Source organism: Phascolarctos cinereus, unplaced genomic scaffold (genome assembly GCF_003287225.1).
Source record: "Phascolarctos cinereus isolate Bilbo 61053 unplaced genomic scaffold, phaCin_HiC Scaffold_1;HRSCAF=81, whole genome shotgun sequence".
Taxonomy (NCBI): Eukaryota; Metazoa; Chordata; class Mammalia; order Diprotodontia; family Phascolarctidae; genus Phascolarctos; species Phascolarctos cinereus.
Window position 1 is genome coordinate 214,733,195 of NW_027555514.1, and position 20,999 is coordinate 214,754,193.

A 20,999-nucleotide genomic window follows, 5' to 3' on the forward strand; every position below is an offset into this window, starting at 1 on the left:
ATGGGAAGAGACTGCTCTCACCCATATAGTAGAGAAGCAGGATGACTTCTCTCCAAGAAATAAATCCTGTCCTCTCCCACATAGGTGCCTCCATATTAGATGATTTGGGCATGTGAAAAGACCGATTACACTCAGATTTATTTATAAGAGAAAATAGAATATTCAACTTCAGAAATAATCTACCAAGGTTGGGTAATTAATACCCAGCTCAGGCAAAGTGTGTGTTGTTTTTCAGTTGTGTCTAACCTGGAGTAATTGGTATCATGATCCACCTGTCTTCTCTTTTGAAATCCAAAGTTATATTAAATACAGGAAGGAATTCCTAAGGGGAAGTGATCCAGAAAGGAAATAAAGTAGTGACTATTCTGGAATATTAAACCCGAACTATATTAATATATCATTATCTTTTTCTTGTTCAAAATTCCAGTAATTGTTGACTGAAATCTACTCGGGGCAAAGTTTTATGTTGGAAGATATGGAGGACTTGACATCAGTTTGGACTGTCTCTCTCCTCTCTCCTCTCTCTCTCTCTCTCTGTTAAACATGTCTTGGCTATACATTAAAGAAAATTGGTTTTAGTAGACTCAAGTCTAAATTGCAGAGCACATTTTCTATATTAATGATTTTCTTTGACAATCCCAAATGGAGTTAGATCACAGCAATGAAAATAAGACATTGATTGATGGATAAAGACCATCCAGTAAATCCTATTCTGTGATAGGTTAAGCCTCTGCAGTTTCTTCAAGTAAGGGGATAGCTGAAAGAGGAAAATGCCAATCCTTCTGGGTTCTAGTTCTCATTGGATCCCTCTTTGAATACTCTGGTACCATGAATGAGCTGATACTCTGACTCTACAGCATCTACGTTGGTGCCTAATGATCAGTCCCATGGAAATTTTGAGTGAAACCTCCTGTGGTCCTGCTGAGATTTGTGGTGCTGGGAACCCTGAAATGCAGGGAGTACAGGGAGTCTGCCTCAGAAGAATTCAACTACTCAAGCCTTCTTTCAGCCGGAGTAGTTAGGCTTTCTTATAACACTAGTAAAGCAGACAAGATTCCTAGTTAATCTGAGAATTTGATGAGGATGGGATTGATACTTGTGTACAAAAAAGATTGTGAAAAGATCTGAATGAGATTAAGGAGTTGTAAATAGCCTGGAGTGGGCTAGCTGCAGACAATGAAAGGAGTTAAGTGGTCAGAAAGCCATAGTGAAAGGGTAGTTAAAAGGATTATTGAGTATCTAAGTAAACTGGGATGGGCCTGATGTCGCAGGCAAAATGTGACCTGAGCTGCTGAAATGTGTGGGAAAGTTTAGGGGCTCGGTTGTGTTCAAAGACAAGGTCTTTTCCTTTTAGGGGGTCAGGTCCCATAACCCCATCAGTGTCTCTGTTGTTATAACCTTTTGCCTCCTCAAGAGAGGGTATACATTGCTTAGAGTTCCTGATCCTATGCCTGGGAGAACTTCTGGAGTTTGAGAGAATGGAAGGTGCTCATTAGAGGCTCATTGTTTATTTTATTCATCATCTCTCTGCAAGTAGAGTTTATTTACTTTCTGATTCTATGCTAAAGGTAAAAATTCTGCATGTAGGAATTTAGTATATTTAACTGCTTTCATAGGGAAACAACTCCTTTATGCCAAGGTCGTATGACCTACATTCATTGAAATAGAAACCATTCAAAAGGGAGGAATTCTCTAGTGGATGGGAGCTCAGAGCCAGTTTTGAGTAGAGGTCTCTACAAATTTATATGCTTCTAACCCCTAGTGGAGCTAACCCACAAATGGGGGCAAAGTGGGAGGAAAGAAGTTCCTTGACCTTTGGTAACCATAGAGACATTTGCTCCATTCTTCTACGTAAGTGGCCAAGATGAATTTGTGACTTCCCAATGAATGTCCATCAATGCCACCAATGGGTTAAATATTTGTTGAACTGAAATATAAATTCCAAAACAAACTGGGGATGTGGAATAAGGGTGAGATGTTCAACTTTTCAATGAGTCTTTTAACATTAAAAGCCACATAATAACATTCATTATGTCATGAAATGACTTAGTTTAATAAACAAACATACTTTGTGTAGACTAAGTAAAGAACATGTTATTGATAGATGCATCACTATTTTTAAAATGTATATTAATGCTGTTATAATTAGTAAAATACAAATTCATTCAAATTATTACAGAATCATAGTAATTTTGGCTTATGTAATTTCTCAATTAATGACTATTCGAAGCATAAATAATTTTTATATTTGAAGGTCATTGTGTGGGGTACAAAGACCCTTACCAATAAATCAGAGACTCAGAGATGTTAGCAAAGAGAATAGTTTGTTTATTGGCTTTCTAGAGAAAGGGCTTCCTCAGGACACTCAAAAGATGGGGCCAACCAGAGAGTGAAAGTGTGTTCAACTCAGTAGATTATATAGATCCTAACCACAATCTCCCCACCCCCCCACTGGCTCTTCTTCCCACGGGCTGGACTTCAGAGCTCACAGTCTAGGCACAAAAGAAAATCTTCCTATCCCATTAGCTGGGAGGCAGGCTTACATTCTAGGTGTGAAAATTCAAAGACAAAGAACAAGGAAACAGGGTATAGCCAATCCAAACATACATGTCCTTATTTAGTAAACCTAATGCTGACATAGCAGTGGTGTGGTGATCAAGAGGGGGTTTAGGGCTGAATTCCCATGAGTTAGGTAATTCCTAGGAAACTGAAATTTACTGCAGTTCCCCCTCCCTAACTCCCTTCCCCCTTATCCCAGAGACAAGAGAAAGCGGGAATCTAAGGGCAAGCTGTTCAGGTTGGGGGCAGGGCTTATTCTTTCTGTTGTGTTCTTAAAAACAGGGTCTGAGCAGGGGAGGGTTTTGAAAGCAACAATCAAGAAATATTAACAAGAACTATTGATCCCCTGAGGAGGCTTCACTTTTGAGAGATCATCTCTCCTATCATCATACTTGAAAATCTAAAGAATTAGTTGTCTAAGTTATGCTATACTATCCTATAGAGCCCCCTCTAGACATTTTTATTCCTGGCACAAGCAGCACAAAATAAACCCAAAGTAAGTAGCCTGAAATCTGTCTTCAATTCATTTGGGAGTGAGGAGGAGTGTCAGAATCCTCATGAAACCTTGACATTGCTTTTGGAGAGCAGGACAAGGCTGGACCCAGGAGAAGCTCACATACTGCTTGTGACAAAAGTTACCATCTAAGACCTTCTTAATTTAATTATCCTTGCTAATTTGGTGCTAAACCCAATTAAAAGACTGAAAGTGTGAGTCTAAACAGTCTACATTTTGATACCAAGGGGCAAAATTCCAGACATCCTTGTTAAGTGACAGCTCTCAGTCCTGACTTCCTCTTAGGGGAGAGTAGAGGCCATCAGTGGATTTCACACACTACCAAAGATGAAAAAGGCTGCCTCTATTAGAACACACTGATATACTCTTTTTTGAAACCATCTTACGCTTACTGAAGAACAGTTTGGAACTGTGTGAGAAAAATCACCAAACTATTTGTATCCTTTGACCCACTACTGGAATTAAACTCCAAGGAGAAAAATCGATAGTGTAAAAAAAATCCATATACATACACACATACGCATACACATATGTGCATATACATATGCACACACATATACACACACACACATATGTATGCAATATGCTCAAAGTAGGATTCTTTGTGGAAGCAAAAAACCAGGAATAAATTGGATACTCATCAATCAGGGAGCAGCTGAACAAATTGTGTTATATAAATGTAATGGAATATTATTGTGGCATATAAAGCAATGAATACGAGGAATTCAGGGAAACAGGTGAAGACTTGTGTGAGGTGATGAAAAGTGAAGAAAGCAGAGCCAAGAAAACAACATCCATGTCTGTAATGATAGAAATAGTCATATTTAAAGTCAATCGCTTTCTGATGAATGTAGTGAAGAATCCCAGTCCTGTAAACCTGAATGAAATGAACATCAGTCTTCTCCATATATAGAAAGATGGGGAACTGCAGATGTGGAATAGGTAATGCACTGCCAGATAAAGTCACTGGTACTTAGTTTTGCTTAGCCTTTAAAATCTAATTATGAAAGAGGTCGTGGGGGAGGGGAGGAAGGTTAAGAGAAAGGGTTCAGTGAGAGGGCTACCGGGAAATGGTTGTGGTATAAAAATTAAAGGCTACAAGTCAAATGGAAAATAACAGCAGAACACACCGAAGGCCTATTTGGGGTCTTTGGATCTCACTAATTGATCCGTTCTTCTAATTCACACATGCACTTTTAGACAATTTGGAAGTCTCTTGATGTCATGGCAGACTCACATTGTGCTCAGAACAGGAAGGGAAGAATGGTAATAGAATGAGTTCCAGATTTGGAGCCAAGATACCTAGGATCAAATGCTGGCTCTGCCACATCTGCTTCTGCATTTGATCTATTTTGATAGGTTGTTTTAGCCGAAGTATATTTTATACATATACATATACATACATACAAATATATATATATATATATATATATATATATATATATATATATATATATATAAATGCAATGTGATCAATAAGAATATGTTGAATATTTTTGCTTTCTCAGTGGTTTCTAAGGTTTTTTTTAAATTTCTTAAGGACACATGGTTAATTTTTATGAATGTGCTATATAGCACTTAGCAATAGGTAGATTCTTTATTCCCATTCAATAATTGCCAGAAAGCTATTGTATCTAACTTTTTAAAAAAATTCTATTCAAGTCCTTAATTTATGTTTTGCTCATCTTTTTTGTTAAATCTTCCCAATTCTGAAAGTGATACATAGTTCCCAGCTAAAGTTTTGATATCTAATTTATTTTTCTCTGCAATTTAATTAACTTTTCCTGTAAGTACTTAGATGCAATGCTATTTGGTGTTTATAGATTGTTATAGATATTATTTCATTTTCTATGGTGCCTTTAATTAGAATGTTGTTTTAATGTTTAGCTCTTATAATTTTATTTGTACTGTTGCTTTGACTGAGATTCTTTAAAATTTTCTTCAAATAAAAGTTCTTCCCTAACCTCTCATTTGAACTCTGTCTGAATTTTTGTGTTTCTTATAAACAACATATTTTTGGATTCAGCTTTCTGATACATTCTATTACCCTCATGTTTGTGATTATGGTGGTTAATTATTTCCTTCCATCATAATTCTCTTTTACTTTTTTTCCTCTTCTCTTTGTCTTCCACCCCTCCCCCCCTTTACAAAGAAGAGAAGGCATAGAAGAGAAGGAATGTTATTAACATTTTTTGTTGTTGTTGTTGTTCGGTCATTTCAGTTGTGTCTGACTCTTCAAATCAAACGTAAGTGCTATATGTTGCTGTTTATTGTTGAGTCATTTCGGTCATGTCTGAATCTCCATGACCCCATTTAGGGTTTTCTTGGGAAAGATACTAGAGTGCTTTGCCATTTTCTTCTCCAGCTCATTTTACAGATGAAGAACTGAGGTAATCAGGGTTAAGTGACTTGCCCAGGTCACACAGCTAGTACATATCTGACATCAGATTTGAACTCAGGAAGATGAGTCTGCCTGACTCCAGGTCCAACACTCCATCCACTGTGATATTATCCCTTCAAAGTTTCTCTTGACTCCTATATATGCATTTAAAAGTTTCTATTCAGTTACGATCTTTTTATTGGGAATGTTTAAAAGTACATTATTCTATTAAGAGTCTATTCCATCCCCCCCTACCCCCAGGCTTATACTCAGTTTCACAGGGTGAATTATTTTTTATTGTAAGCCCTTAATTTTTGCTTTTTGGAATACCATGTCCCAAGATTTTCTTTCCTTTATAGTGAGAGGCAGTATGGTATGGTAGCTAAAGTGCTGACCTTGAAGCTATAAAGATCTGGGTTTGAGTTCTGCTTCTGAAGCAGATTGGCTGCATGATCCTGGGCAAGTAACTTAACCCCTCCATGCTCTAGACAACTCTCTAAGACTATAAATTATAGAGTAGATATCCACCTGCATTGGTAGAGGGAGCCTTCTTATTTGGGAATTCCTGTACCAATGAAATTACAGGTTCAGGCCCTATCCTCATCTCTCTTTAATAGTAGTTGCTGACAAGTCTTGTGTGTCAGAGCATTGTCACACTTATGAACTGTTTACCTGAACTCATGCTGGCATCCTTGGCCAAATCCTTTTCCCAGGCCTCTGGCTGAAGGCATTTTTTATTGTTTCTTTTTGAATTTCTTGATCCATATTTTATCATTTGTGGTTTTTAGATCTTTTCTGGAGTAAATATGGAGAACTGGGCTTCTCTATGACTTTTCCTGTTGCTATTTGGATTAGAAGTCAAGTTCTGTGGTTTGAACCTGGTATCAGAGCACCTGTATGTGAAACCCAATTCTAACCATGGAACCCAAGGAAAATCACTTGGCTTCTGTAGGGTGGTTAATTTTTGAGCTGCTCAGAGGCTTTAAAGGCTCCAGAGTAGAGTAAGACACTACAACCAGACTAGGAGAATGTGCTGTGAGGTGCAAAGTGCCCTCCCTTCAGCAGCTTCTAATACGCAGTGAAATGGGACAGGCACACAGTGCATTGATACAGTGGCAGAAATAGAGACAATCCAAGAGGCATGTGTAGGCAAACCTAGAAACACCTGCACAGAGTTGTACAGAAACACCTGTACCAAGGACTCCCAACAAAGCAAACTAAATATCAGTCTGTGTTCTAGAATTCTTCCACACTGAAGCAGAAGTTTGAAAGCATTTGTACTGATGATATGCACTGAAATTGTTGTTTGTCCTTCATTCTTGAAGAGATCCATAACCTCAGGGAGGTGGTGCAGTGACACACAAGTGAATTAGATTTAAATGAGCTGTGCAAAGTCACCAGCCTCACTTTCTTCTCCAGAGCCATCTGGCTCCAGTGACAAGATTTAAATCAAGATGACTGGAGATGGCCCCAGATGCAGTGGGAGACCTTGGCTTTTTTAGGCTAACATCTTTAAAATGCACTGAAATAGACATGGTAGGAAGCGGGTACCACTGGAGAATTATAATTTGTATTTCTGGATTGACAGAGGACTTTCCTGTGAGTTCGTAGCTTAAAGAAAAGCCAATAAAATGGCCAATCCTGTGAACAGTAGGGCATAGTGTTTGGAGAACAAATTTCCCAACTCAGGTGCCCAAGTCATGGTCGACAAAAAATTCACAAAGGCCAGAGGTGTCAGACAATCTGTCTGAGAGATCCTCCAGTTCAAGTGCTGCCTTGTTTTGTCATAATACTCTGCTCTGTCCAGGGGGATCTGCTCCATCCTTGGCCTGTGATTGTCTCCTCCTTGGGATAGGTCATTACTCTTAATGGGAATACACTCTATTTCTCTTTACCAGTTTAGGCTTTTCTCCTTCAAAAGCAGGTTAAAGCCCCTCCCCTTCTCCACTATCTACCTCCTCCAGGAAACCTTCTCAGGTGAACTCTTCCTTGCTCCTTCGCTTTGCCTAACTGCCCCAATTTGTATGTACTTATAGAATAGTAATACTGAAAGATCATATAGCCCAATAATTTCATTTTATAGATGAGGAAACTGAAGCCCAGAGAGGAAAAGTGTTTTGTCCAAGATCACACAGTAAGTTATTGGCTACACTTCCGTGGCATATGGCTTTGTAAGTATTCTCAAAGTCTTTGCTTCATATTGTCTCTCCTCAGCTTGACTATAAGCCCCATCTGGGATTAGGGCAGGGTCTTTCCCATATTCTCAGGATAGGCCTCTCTTTGTTGTTGTTTTGTCATTTTTTTTCAGGCATGTCAGATTCTTTGTGACCCCATTTGGGGTTGTCTTGGCAAAGATATTGGAGTGGTTTGCCTTTTCCTTTACCAGCTCATTTTACAGATGAGGAAACTGAGGCAAACAGGGTTAAATGACTTGCCCAGAGTCACACAGTTAGTAAGTGTCTGAGGCCAGATTTAAACTCAGAAAGATGAGTCTTCCTGACTTCAGGCCCGACACTCTATCCACTGTGCCACCTAGCTACCTAGGGCTCTCTAGGCATTGTGTAATTGAGAGGTGTCTGATTTATTAGATAACTGTCTAGTTCCTGCTTTGCATTTCCATAAAGAATCCCCAAACGAGAAAGACAAAGTACTTCTTGTAGTCAGCTTAGCAAGTTTATTGGAAACACCAGAAAACATGAAGAGCAACACATATGTGTATAGAAATAACTTCCTTCCCTTTTCTTCTCCCTTCACTTCTTGACAGATACATTCTAGATGCCAGAAAGCAGCTAGAGGTCTCTAACCATTGCTGAGCAGAGAAATAAAGCGTCATCCAGAGAAATCTCTTGACTTCCCACCAATCAGATGGTCTCATTTCGGCAAGGACCTTCCCTCCACCGTCCTGAGAAGCCATCCTTCCCAGGAATTTATCGATAAGCACAGCCCTAAACAGAACTAAGTTGTAGAGTTTAGGTCCTACAATGTCAGACAAACAACCCAGCAAGAAAAATATGGCATCTAGCAGCCAGCTTTCATACACACAGTGGACAGACACAGCTCCTGAGATAATCACCTGGGGATATATAACCCCAATCCTCCAAGCCAAGGGGCTCTCTTTGAGGGAGATACCAGGTCCAAAGGAATCTAGGATAGCAGAGACTTACAAATCCAGGAAAGAGGGTCAAAATAATTTCCTTTTTGCCTAAGAGAAAGAAAAGAAGCAAGGGGAGTGTGGACAAGAGAAACTTGTGTTAAGTACAAACAATTGTCTTCAAATAGAGAGAAGCAGAGACAGGGATTACTAAAAATGAATGCCAAAAATCATAGGCTTAAAGATTTTGAGTGAGAAGGGTCATCTGGATGAGATAACTAGAGGTCTTTAAGTCCAAACTCCACATTTAGTAGAGGAGAGAACTGAAATTCAAAGAAATACAGGGTTTTAGCTGAGATTACATGGCTAGGTGGTTGAGTCAGCATTCAGACCCAAGTTCTCTGAGTTTGCAGTCAGCTACTGCTCCCCTGTGCTACCACCCTGTCTCCTTCTCTGTTTCTTTGGCTTTGAAAGACCCTGTACATATTGGTTGGCAGCAGATTTACCTTCCCAAAGCTATGTGTCATGGGTGCATTAATTTGAATTTTCCTTCCTGAATACACACCGATAGGAGCTGCCGCCAGGGCTCACGGGGAGAGCCAGCCTGGGACAAACTGTGGCTCCAGAGAATTCACAAGACAGATAGCTCCTCTAGAGAAGGGAGAATTTGGGAATTAATTTAGGGGCATCTCATCCACAAAGTCCATAGTTAGGCATTTCTGGGGCCCAGCGTAGGACTCCTAAAGGTGCTTCTTCCTCTCTCTCGGGCAACGGCGGATCTCGGTTTCTTCCGTCAGTAATTGTTGCGGTGGTATGAGGTAGTGGAGACAAAGTGGACTGCGGAGCTCCGACCGCTCCGGCTACCGCTGCCGCTGCTGCTGCTGAAACCCTCCTTGGGGAGACAGGGATTGCAGGGGGCGCAGGCCTCACCAGCGATCACGGTGCTCCCTCCGCTGGTCACTGCCACATCGCCGCCTCTGGCAGAGATCCTAGATCCCTGGCTCAGGCCTGTGCTGCAGGAGCTGCCAGAACGCCAGGCACCCCCGGAACTCAGGAGCCCACTGCTGCTGGAACAGACGTTGCTACCCCCAGAGAAGCCAGGCCCGCCTCGGGCATAGGACAAACCGGAGACAAAGGCTTCTGAGCCACATATCACACCACCCCTGGAACTGCTCACAGCTGGAGAAGGAAAGGAGTCATCAGAGAGGAGCCTGAGGGAAATGACAACTTCTAGGACACTAGGCTACTTCCCAGCCCCATACATATGGACAACGTACATGTACCAGACCAAAGTGTGTGCTACACCCCACATGCCCACACAGACTCACTCCCCCAAGGCCTACTCTAGTCAGGGTAGGCTGGGAATCATATGACAAATTCTATTGTTTACTCAGCCCATAATCATTTTCTTCCCCAACTAGATGATTCAGGCCAGGTCTACTACAAGAACAAAAATCCAGATAAAAATTGGAAAAAGTGGGGCACCTAGGTGGTGTGGTGGATGGCTGGAGTCAGGAGGACCTGACTTCAAATCTGACCTCAGACACTTGACATTTACTAGCTGTGTGACCGTGGACAAGTCACTTAACCCTGAATGTCTCTCTGAAAAAAAGAAAAGAAAAGAAAAAAAACTAGGAAAAATAAATCCCTGCTGTTTCCAAATATTCAGGCACTTGGAGTTATTTCTGTTTAGCCCAAAGCAAAGTGTGTAAGAGGTTTGAGGAGTGAGGTTCTGAATTATACAGATTATAGCAGCAGTGTAGACATAGGTTTTTTTAGCTAGCCCACGTCACTCTGGGTTTTGAGACCAATGATACTCATGAGTCTTTTCAGATATTCATAGTATCAGTAATTCCTATTTGTTGGTGGTCAATCATGTCTGACTCTTTGGGTCCCCATTTGGGGTTTTCTTGGTAAAAGTATTGGTTTGCCATTTCCTTCTCCAGCTCATTTTATGGATAAGGAAACTGAGGCAAACAAGGTTGAGTGACTTGCCCAGGGTCACACAGCTAGTGAGTGTCTAAATCCAAATTTGAACTCATGAAGATGATTCTTCCTGACTCCAGGCCCAGAACGCCTACCCACTTACACCACCTAGCTGCCTAATAATTCCTATGCACAGCCCTTAAAGAATACGTCACAAGCTCCTCTTACTTGTCCAAGGTCACGCTGCAAGGTATTGGTTGGGAAGCATATGGTTCAATAAGTATTCTCAAAGTATCCTCTCTCCCACCTTGAGTATAAACCCCTTCCAGGCCAGGGGAGGGTCTTCATCCCCACATTACCAGGATAGTGCTGTGCCACTAAACACCTGTTCAACATTCTATAACATATCAAGGGTGGGGATACACCCTTGATATACCTTCCCCTTTCTACCATGCTCATCTGAATTCTTTCCAGTCTTCAAGTCCAAGTTTGATTTTCCCTTTTCCCCATGAAGCCCCCGCCTTGACCTCTCCAGGACCCCTCAAAGATGTCCCGTTGTGGACTCATGTAGCATGTATTCTTTGTATTGGTCACAACATAACAAAACCTGCCAGAGGGCCTTTGTGGCAACAGTGACAAACACTTGACAAATGGATGGGATAATGGGCCAACGTACTGGTTCTCAAGCATTTCTTTGGCTATGTCCAGTATTCTTTGACCTGAGGAATCACAGTGCACTGCATATTTAAATTGACAACAAAGAGTTCCTAGATGGCTCTTATTGAGGAAGGTTAGATTTCAACTCAGCCTTCCCCTCCAGCCAGCCACCAAGGGGTGAGCAGACCTACTTGCCCATGGATTTCCAATCATTCTTCAGGGTTTTGCCCACGGAAGGTAAGGTCTGTGACTTGTTAGAATGGGTTAACTATTTTTTAACCCTTCAAATGCTTTCCACAAAGGCTTGAAGACCCCTAGCCAGGTACTTAGCTCATCCTGCACTCACCTCAGCCTTGGCAAGTTACTGACCCAAATGTGATTTTGAGCAAAAACACAGCAACTACCCTCACCAAGCCCACTCCTATGCCACTCTTTCCCCCTACTCCCCAGGGAAAAAAAGACAATTTTCTTACATATGTTCACTGGTCCAACACCTTCACAGATCCTAAGGGGAGAGAGACGAAAAAAAGATAAGTCAAGTAGAAGAGACAGTGTCAATTTGAAAAAGTACTGAGCTGAGACTCAGGAGATTGAATTCTAATCTTGACCCGGATGCTAGTGAGCTGGGTGACCTTGGGCAGATCACTGCCCTTCTCTGGGCCTCAGTTTTCTCATCTACAAAATGACGGAGTTCTACTAGGTGATTTCTCAGGTTCCTAGGACATCTATGAGTTGACAATTCTGTTAATATTACTATCACTCTAGAAATCGCCAACTTTGATCCAAGGGGACATTCCCCAAATGGATTTCATGGCGTATTGATTTAAGAGGACCCTTAAAAGTAGGATAGCTGTAGAATTTTAGAGTTGGAAGGAATCCTCAAGCTCTACCAATGCAACTAACTCCCTCATTTCACATTTAACAGATGAAGAAAATATATTTCACAGAGGGGCAATGACCTGTCTATGGTCACAAAACTAATTAGTCACCTCCACGAATCAAAAACATTCTTCCCTACTGAAGTAGTCTACTTGTCCCTTTCTGAAGAGGTAATTTGTTTCCTAGGTCCCTTATTAATGGTCCTTTTCTCTGCCCACTGCTTCACTCCTTCCAGAAAGTTAGTCTTTCCCAAGATCTAACCTCAGTTCTTCTCCCGTACTAAAGTTGCTCACCTGTTCTCTTCACCTTCTAGGAGTTTCCTGTAGGCAGTGATCTCAACATCCAAGGCCAGTTTGACATTCATCAGCTCCTGGTACTCACGCAGCTGACGGGCCATGTCCTGCTTGGCTCGCTGCAAAGCCCCCTCCAGTTCAGCCAGCTTGACCTTGGCATCATTGAGAGCCGCCTCTCCCTGCTGCTCGGCCTCGGCAACAGCAGCCTCCAATTTGGCACGCTGTGGGTTGCAAATTGCAAGGGAGCATTTATTTGTCCTAATCCTTGGGCAGAGTCAAATAGCCTCCCAAAGATGTTGGGGACATGTTGGTGCACTGAGTCACTGGGGTGCAATTCCCCAAGTGAGGCTTACAAAAATCCATGGTCTCTGGAAGGATGTTGCTAAGGGATGCAGTTAATCCCTTCTTCAGTTGACCCCTCCTCGTCTCACCCCTCTCAAGCCCAGCACTGTGTCTCTGCCAGCTGGGATTGTCTGTCCTAGCTGCACAACCCAGTTCTCCATCTCCTACACTTCTCATCTTCTGCTACCTCTAAGTCTCATTCATAGTGGCCTTCCTGTCTGGGATGCCTTCCCTTCAACCTTCTCTCCTGGACCATCTCCATCTCCTGCACAAATCAGTCATCAATCAATCATCCAACATTCATCAAACCCCTCCTGTGTGGTAGGTGCTGGAAAAACAAACCGAAAAGGAAAGAAATCTCTATTCTCAAGATATGAATTCTCCTCCCTCCTCCCCACCCTGTTTTTCTCCTCCTATCTCTCCCCTTTCCTGGCCTTCCTAAACCAATCCCCTAGGTCAGTTGTCCCTAGACCCCTTCATCATCCCCATTATTGAAAATACAGAGTCCTAGCTAGCAATCTTTAATTTGATATTTATACAGATACATGCGTATCATTCTGTGTCTGTGACCTGGTGTATGTTGCATCTCTCAGCATCTTGATAGCAGCTCCTAGTGGGCTGGGCAGGGCTGGGTAAGATAGAACAGGACCAGGCAGGGAAAGGCCTGTTTCTTGCTCCCTAAACTTAATCCTCAGTATTCAGCAAGGAAGCATCAGAGACCAGTGAGGGTGGGGCTAATTGGCTCACCTGATTTTAGAAAGTCTACCCTAAAGGGGGAAACCCTTGGGTCTAACCTCCCTCTCCCTTTCCTTAATGATGCTGTACACACCTGTGCCTTGGCATGATCAATCTCAGTCTTCAGCCTCTGGATCAGGCGGTTGAGCTCATTGATCTCATCCCGTGTGCTCCGAAGATTATCAGAGTGCACGCCCGCTGTTACTCGCATTTCCTCATACTATAAGGGCAAAGCCAGATGAAAGGCAGAGGAGTCAAGAGTTGAGTCATTGTCCTCGTGGTGCTTTGCCAGCCTCCCCCTCCCTCACCTCAGTGCCCTCAGAGTCCAGTAGGAACGCGCACAAATAGACGGAAGAGGAGAAGCTGGCAAGATTCCATTTCCCTTAAGCGAATAACAATAATAGCTAGCATTTTATACAGCATCTACCATGTACCAGGAACTGTGCTAAGCCCTTTATAAATTGTGTCTTGTTTGGTCCTCACAACAACTCTGGGAGATAGAGGCTATTATAATCCCCATTTTACAGATGAGGAAACTGAGGCAAATAGAGATTAAGTGACTTGCCCAAGGTTACGTAGCTAGTGAATGACTGAGGCTGGATTTGAACTCAGTCGATGTCTTTTGTACCCCAGCCAGCCACCCACCCTACACACAGCTGAACTAAATTATCTTAGAGTGGCCTTCAATAGTAGCCGAGGGGTAATCAGCTCTAACTTTCCATCCTGGAATTTAATCAATTGCTTCTAAGCTCCTCGGCCTCTCCCCCCCCCACTGCTCAGCCTTCCCCTATGGGGAGGAAAAACAGCTTGTTTTACTGAAATTCAAGCCTTGCTCCTCCCTTCTAAGTGTCCTCTGAAAGTGTGAAGCTTTTCTTTGAGCAGGCAGGAGGACCCTCAAAGGACCAGGCCATGAGAGACACTGTGCTGGGGTTCCAGCTCTGACAGTTACCTCCTGAAAGTGCAAAAAGGTCATGCCCTCCACCCCTTTTATGCAGCACATGGGGAAGTCTTTTGTGAATCTTGGGAGCAACTTGTGTGTTGGGTTGAATGGATCTGACTGATGGGGCAAAACTGTCTTATCTCACTTAACTTTCCTTTTTTTCTCCTTGATTAAGAGTGGACAGTTGGGGCAGCTAGGTGGTGCAGTGGATAGAGCACTGGCCCTGGAGTCAGGAGTTCAAATCCAGCCTCAGACACTTGACGTTAGCTGTGTGACCCTGGGCTTAACCCCAATTGCCTTGCAAAAAAAGAAAAAGTAGACAGTCAGCTAGCTAGATAAATAGTTGCTGAAGCTAGGTGGTACAGTGTATAGAGTACTGAGCCTTGAATCTGGAGGTCCTGAGTTTCAATCCTACTTTAAATACTTTACTAGCTATGTGAACCTGAGCAAATCACATAATTTTTCCCAGTCTTAGTTTTCTCATCTGTAAAATAGGATAATAATAGTACTTTTGTTGTTGTGAGTATCAAATGTGATACCTTAAAGCTCTATATAAATAATAATAATTATTAATTAGTATTACGTATCTTGCACACAAGTTATCCTGATGCCAGACCCACCCCTCTATGATGCCACACTGCCTCTCACAAGACTAGACCACTGAATTCAGAGAACTCAACTAGCTCAGAGGTCCAGCTCTAGGAGGCTGATATCAGGACCCAGAGGTTGCTGGAACAATACATTTTTAATGCAGTAGAGAAGGGAAACACTGTAGGGGACTACTGTAGGGAAGTCTCTGGTCTAGGTTGTATCTATATTCTCTACCCTTCCCTCCATTCATCTCCACCATCCCCTCCTCCAACACAGATGCCCCATGGCTTTTGAGGGGTGATGTTGTTTAGTTCACCTTAGTTTGGTACCAGGCCTCAGCATCAGCCCGGCTTCGCTTGGCAATGTCCTCGTACTGAGCCCTAATTTCAGCAACTATGCCATCCAAGTCCAGGTCCCTGCTGTTGTCCATTTTCACAATAACAGATGTGTCTGAGATGTGGGAATTGAGCAACTTGATCTCCTGCATGAATCAATCATCAATCAATCAACCAACATTTTTCAAATCCCTACTATGTGCCAGGTACAGGAGATACAAACCGAAAATGAAATAAATCTCTATTCTCAAGACAAGAAGTCAGCAATAGGAGCGTAACCAGGGACTACTTTGTTTTTTGACCTGCTACCTTGCTAAGAGGTTGAAAGATGAGATCTCATCAAGAACAAAGAAAATCGAAATCAACTCTTAGTTATCTTCCCTCTCAAAAGGGATAAGAAGTAACCATAGATAATTCAAAAGAGTAGATAATGGCAAAATAGACCATCTGAAAATCTCTTCTATTGGAGTTTAGAATTATTTGGGTAATTTGAGGGGGCCAAGATCTATTTACATTTCTGAATTGTGTAGGCAGAAAGTAAAATCATGTGCCCCCAGTATTCTTAAGTCCACACACCAGCTGAGCAAGAGTAGATGGCCTATGGACATGTTAGAGGGTAGAGAGAAGCTCTTTTCCATTGGAATGTGTTCTGTACATAATCTACCCCTCAATATTTGAGAGCTGGTTACATCTCAAGAAAGAAAAGTCTCCAAACCTTAGGGGAACCACAGAGTATGGAGAGTAGGTGGTAATTCTAGAGGGAATACTCTCTGGGCTCTTCGGTCAGTTCCACCAGCTTGATTTTGATGACGTCTATGCCACATCAGGTAGCTGGTGAAGCCAGAGAAAGCCATTGTCATGGCTTGACATTAGCCCTCTGGTCATGGGAAAATTTTCCAGTTGGCTGCTGAGAAATATAGTTCTAAGACTATAGAAGAGACATTTACCTGTTCATACAGAGCTTTCAGGAATTCGATCTCACTGATCAAGCTTTCCACATTGGTCTCCAGATCAGACTTGTTTAAGTAAGCTGCATCCACATCCTACAAGAAGGAGAGAGGGAAGAAGACCTATGCTCACCAATCCAGAGCTACAGAAGGTGGGGAAACCTGGGACTACAAGGAGGGGAAGATTTGCCAGATAGGAGGCCACCGGGTAGTATTGCAGGAGGTGAGTGTTATGGAAGCCAGAGATGGAGATGGAGCTGGTACTACTACTACTACTACTACTACTACTACTACTACTACTACTACTACTACTACTACTACTACTACTACTACCACTACTACTACTACTACTACTACTACTATTCTCTCCCTAAATGCTCAGAAAATGGCAAGAGGGGACATTTTTTCTAAGATTCAATTTTTGTTTTAATGGCTATGTAAAGACCAGGGTTGATCCTGAAAATCCAGATTTGGAAAGCCAGCTTATCTAATCCCTGCTTCCCCAGGGTTCTAATGTCTGGGTAAGGGGGCTCTGGGATCCATCTTGAGGGTACTTGGGTAATGGTTCAGTGTGTAAAACATTTGCCTGTTTTGCTGAGAGTTGTCGCACACCTGCAGCTCTAACTTACCTTCTTCAGGGCCACAAACTCATTCTCTGCATTGGCCCGGAATACTACTTCCTCTTCATACCTGGGTTGGCAAGCACAAGGAAACTGAGTTACTCATGCTGGACCCAACCAGGGCCAGTTGCTCATGATTTTCTAGAACTACCCTTTTGGTCCAGCTAGGTAATGCTCCTTTCTGTCCCCTACCCACACTTCACTCATATCAGCTACAAGCCCTATCACAATTTATGCCTTTGTCTTGAGACACTGTCTCTCCATCTCTTCTTCCCCTAGCACTGTCCCTTTCTCTTTTGTCAACTTTGCTCCACGCTCTATTTTTCCAGGAAGCCTTCCCTGATTGACGATATCCAGGATTAAATGCTCTTTAAATCCATCTCCCCCCCCCCCCACACACACCAGTGCTGGTTGCTCAATTTGCATTAAATTCATTTGCACAATCAAGTTGCCTGGACTTCCAGTCCTGACTCACCTCCCCCCTTCATATTAAACTGAGAGAACTCCTTGAGAGAGGAGACCATGTCTCCTTTCTCTATTCCTTCTATTCTTTCACTTCCCCTAAATACCCAAGACAGGACTCTGTACTCTGGAGGAAAATAGTGATGTAAAGTATGGCAACCTATCACAAATTAAAAAACAACATTTCTGAGGCTGTTTTCAACCAGCAATGATAGCCTCGGAGAGTGGATTTGGAGTTAAAGGACAAGTTCTCATACATCAGCTTGGCCACTTGGTAGCTTTGTGACGTTATCCTGCCAGGGCCTAACTTTTCTTATCTGTAAAATGAGGGGATTGGAACTGTTGACCTCTAGGGTCCCTTCCAAGTCTAAATCTTTGTTTCTAAGGACTTCTTCAGCTTCAACAGCCAAAGGGGTGGGGGTGGGGGAGGGGGCTCTAAAGCCATTGTTGGGTGGCCTCAAGTTATATATACATACATATACTCATACACACTTTGTATATACAAAGTTTCCCTCCAAATTCCTTTTATTTTATCAAAGCAGAGTTTGGAGTCTAAAAGCTATCTAGAAGACTGGCTAACTTTTCTGTTTCTTGATTTGAGACATCACTTTGAAGCACTGGGTCACAAAGTACCCAATGTTGGGTTGAATCCACTCATTGTTTTTCCAAGAACCAAGTTTCGGAAAGGTCTCCTCAATCAGATTCCTACGATCTCACAATACTCGGTGTGAAAGGAAACTTGAGAGACCAACTCCTCAAGCAGACCTGTGCTCTCACCCCACCAGTAGCAGAGCATCCCGCACCACCTTTTTTCCCTGCTAGGATCCACAGACAGCATCCCTCCTCACTCCCCTTGGAAACGGTTTCCCTTTCAGGACATCCTCCACAGCCTCTCCCCCCAGCCCCTCTGTCAGAGACTTCCCACTCAGGGTCTCTAGGCCCCTTTCACACTCACTTCTTCTTGAAGCCCTCCAGGACATCCTGCATGTGGTTCCTTTCGGCTTCCAACCGGGCCCGGTCCCCAGCGACCACATCCAGCTGCCGTCTGAGGCTATTGATGTAGTTCTCAAAGAGTGGCTCCAGGTTGCTCCTGACACATTTCTGGTCTTGGAGGAAGTTCCACTTAGTTTCTAGGAGCTTGTTTTGCTGTTCCAGGAACCGAACCTAAACCCCACCAGGCAGAGGAACAAGAGCTGGGATGGCCTCACCTCTTTGTCTCAGTTGGCCATGATACATTTTTGCTTTCAGCTTTTTGCTGGCATTGCTACCTCTTTAGCTCATTTTTACTACCCCCCACCCCAGCCCAACAGGAGATGGGAGAACATTGCTTCCTTATAACTAAGCTCAGTTGAAAAGAAAGGCCCTACAACTCAGACATTTAAGAATCACCTTCTTAAAATTTTTTTTTTTAAATCACCTTCTTTGGAAAGACCAGCCAGCCAGGAGCTTAAAGAGAAAGGGGCCAATGGTGGTGATGACTCTACTTGGGCTCTTTGACATTGGACTAGAAAGTAACGGGACCCTTCCCCAGAATAAAATAGGGATCCACATAAAGTAGAATCAGTATGACAACTTTCTGGAAGTTCAAAAACACCCCAGGGTCATGTAGAGATGAATCAGAGGATTATCTGATACTGAAGGCTACCCTGGACCCTGAACCTACTCTCTGCCATGAGCAGGGACAGTTCTAAGTTGACTGCACTTGCCCATGAATATATTTAATCTACTAGGCACATTCTCACCCAGAAATCCAGGTTGAATCTACACTTCCCCAAGTGAAACAAAGCTGTAGCTTCTTTCTTTTTCATTGGTCCAAAGTGACTTTTATTCAGGCCACAAAGAACAAGTTTTCATTTGTTTGTATTTCTTCTGAATGATCTGATTTGGCCACTTAGATGACTCTAACCTGGGTGATGTTGGGCAAATCAATTAACCTCCGTGGGCCTCAGTTTCCTCATCTCTAAAATAAGAGGGTTGTATAAGATGGCCTCTTCCAACTCTATAGTTATGACCTTATAAGAAGGTTGTCTATATTCCTCTTTGGGGAAGGGGAAGTAGAGACTACTACTACTCCTGTAGTAAGGAGGAAGTTCGATATAATGATCTGGGTCATTCAGACCCAGAAAGACTTCCTCCAAATCTAGAGCACTGAGTTAAAGCTAGAGTTTGTGGACTGAATTATTTAAACCTATACCTCAGTCCTTTGCTTCCCTCTATGCATACAAGCATAGCCCTAGCTTCAGAAAAACAAGGAATCCTCAATGACATCCATAGAACTAAGAAGACAGAGAATGCCCCAGGTCATTCTGTGAGCCTGAGGCAGTGAAGTTTCCCCCAGATCCCCAAGGTCCTTTGGGTCTTGCCATACAAATGAGGATGGACAGGTGGGGAGCAGGAGGTAAGAGCCAAGGGCCAGATGTCTCTTTGGAGGTGGCCACCCCATGCACCTCAAATCACCCGTGCCAATTTTCTGCTTTTCAGATATAAGTGTGGCCAGCAACAAACCTCTCCAGCTTTAAGTAGCTTTACACAAGAAAAAGATCTAATCAGTGATCAAGTTACTGCCCATACCCAGCTGATGGGCCATATGTTGCCTAAATATTCTCCTATTTGACTGACTTCTCCAGTTTTTCTCTGGATGTTTGATTGTCTGCCTGATACCTTGTTCAACTAAGAGTATATTCATTCCATCTGTATCCTATGCTAAAGAAGATTGACCCTGAAAACATACAAAAGGAGCTTCCGAAGCAGATGTGGAGAATACAAGTGATTTGGCCAACACTCCAGCCTCTTGAAGGAGAGAGAAAATTCACATTCATTTGGTAATCCTGGCCCCAGAGAATCAGCTGGACAGATATGTAGATACCTTGTCAATGAACGAAGCAAACTTGTTATTTAGAGTCTTGATCTGCTCCTTCTCATCCTTCTTCACCCTCTGAACATTGGGGTCAATCTCCAGGTTGAGAGGTGTCAGTAGGCTTGTGTTGACAGTCACAGCTGTGATGGAAGAGGCAGCTGGGCCTCCAATTCCACCTACTCTGTACCCAAAACCAGGTCTGCCAAACCCATAGCCAAGACTGCCACTGGGCCCCAAGCCAATGCTACTTCCAGCTCCAAAGCCAATGCCGCTACCAGCCCCAAAGCAGGACCCACTGTTAGGTCCAAATCCAAAGCCAATGCCACTGCCAATCCCGAAACCAAGCCTGCCACCAGATCTAAAGCCAATCCCAGAGTGGATGGGGTAAGAGCTCACTGCCACCCTTCGGGGTGAGTAGGATCCAAAATTGCACAGACTCCGGCTCCCAAAACCACCCAAGCCCCGGAAGCTGACACCACTTCGGCAGGAGACAGAGTTGGCCTGGTAATGGTTCAGATGCTGGGGTACCACTGCTGAGCAGGAGCTGAAGTGGCCAATGCGGCGGCCAGAGCTAGCCCGAAAAGAGTGACAGGACATGGTGGCTTCTAAGTTGGAAGCAGAGAGTGACCAAGGAGCAATGGATCCAACTGGTGCTAGAAGTCCCTCTGGAGCTAGTGGGGCCTGCTCAACCCTTTTATGCATTTGAGGATGTCAGGTTTGGCCCCATAAAAACAGGAAAAAAAAGCCATTTGGTGGCTTTTATGAGCTTGGGTTGTTAGCAGAAACTCTTCATGCCTATAACCTCTTTAACAGTGAGCTAATCAGAGGCACACCTATTCCCATCTTCATTATGGCCTATAACATCAAACTC

At 43.1% G+C, this 20,999-nt stretch overlaps 1 protein-coding gene across 1 annotated transcript; it reads right to left on the reverse strand.

Moving 5' to 3' along the window:
- Positions 1-8,123: 8,123 nt before the first annotated feature.
- KRT84 (keratin 84) lies at positions 8,124-20,725 on the reverse strand. Its single transcript, XM_020966327.1, has 9 exons — positions 20,138-20,725; positions 18,227-18,435; positions 16,819-16,879; positions 16,190-16,285; positions 15,224-15,388; positions 13,471-13,596; positions 12,300-12,520; positions 11,601-11,632; positions 8,124-9,723 (listed from the first exon to the last, which is right to left on the reverse strand). Exons 1-9 carry the CDS (start codon positions 20,723-20,725, stop codon positions 9,338-9,340), a joined length of 1,884 nt encoding a protein of 627 aa, XP_020821986.1. The 3' UTR covers positions 8,124-9,337.
- Between the last annotated feature and the right edge of the window lie 274 nt (positions 20,726-20,999).

Bases quoted from the DNA above. Each gene is read 5' to 3' on its own strand.
- KRT84 (XM_020966327.1), bottom strand. From the start codon at position 20,725: ATGTCCTGTCACTCTTTTCGGGCTAGCTCTGGCCGCCGCATTGGCCAC. The intron at 15,389-16,189 runs GTAAATGTCTCT...TGATTCATGCAG, and splicing joins TGAAAGCTCTGTATGAACAG to GAGATCAAGTTGCTCAATTC. The intron at 9,724-11,600 runs GTAAGAAAATTG...TTCCTTCTCCAG, and splicing joins TGTTGGACCAGTGAACATAT to CTGTGAGCAGTTCCAGGGGT.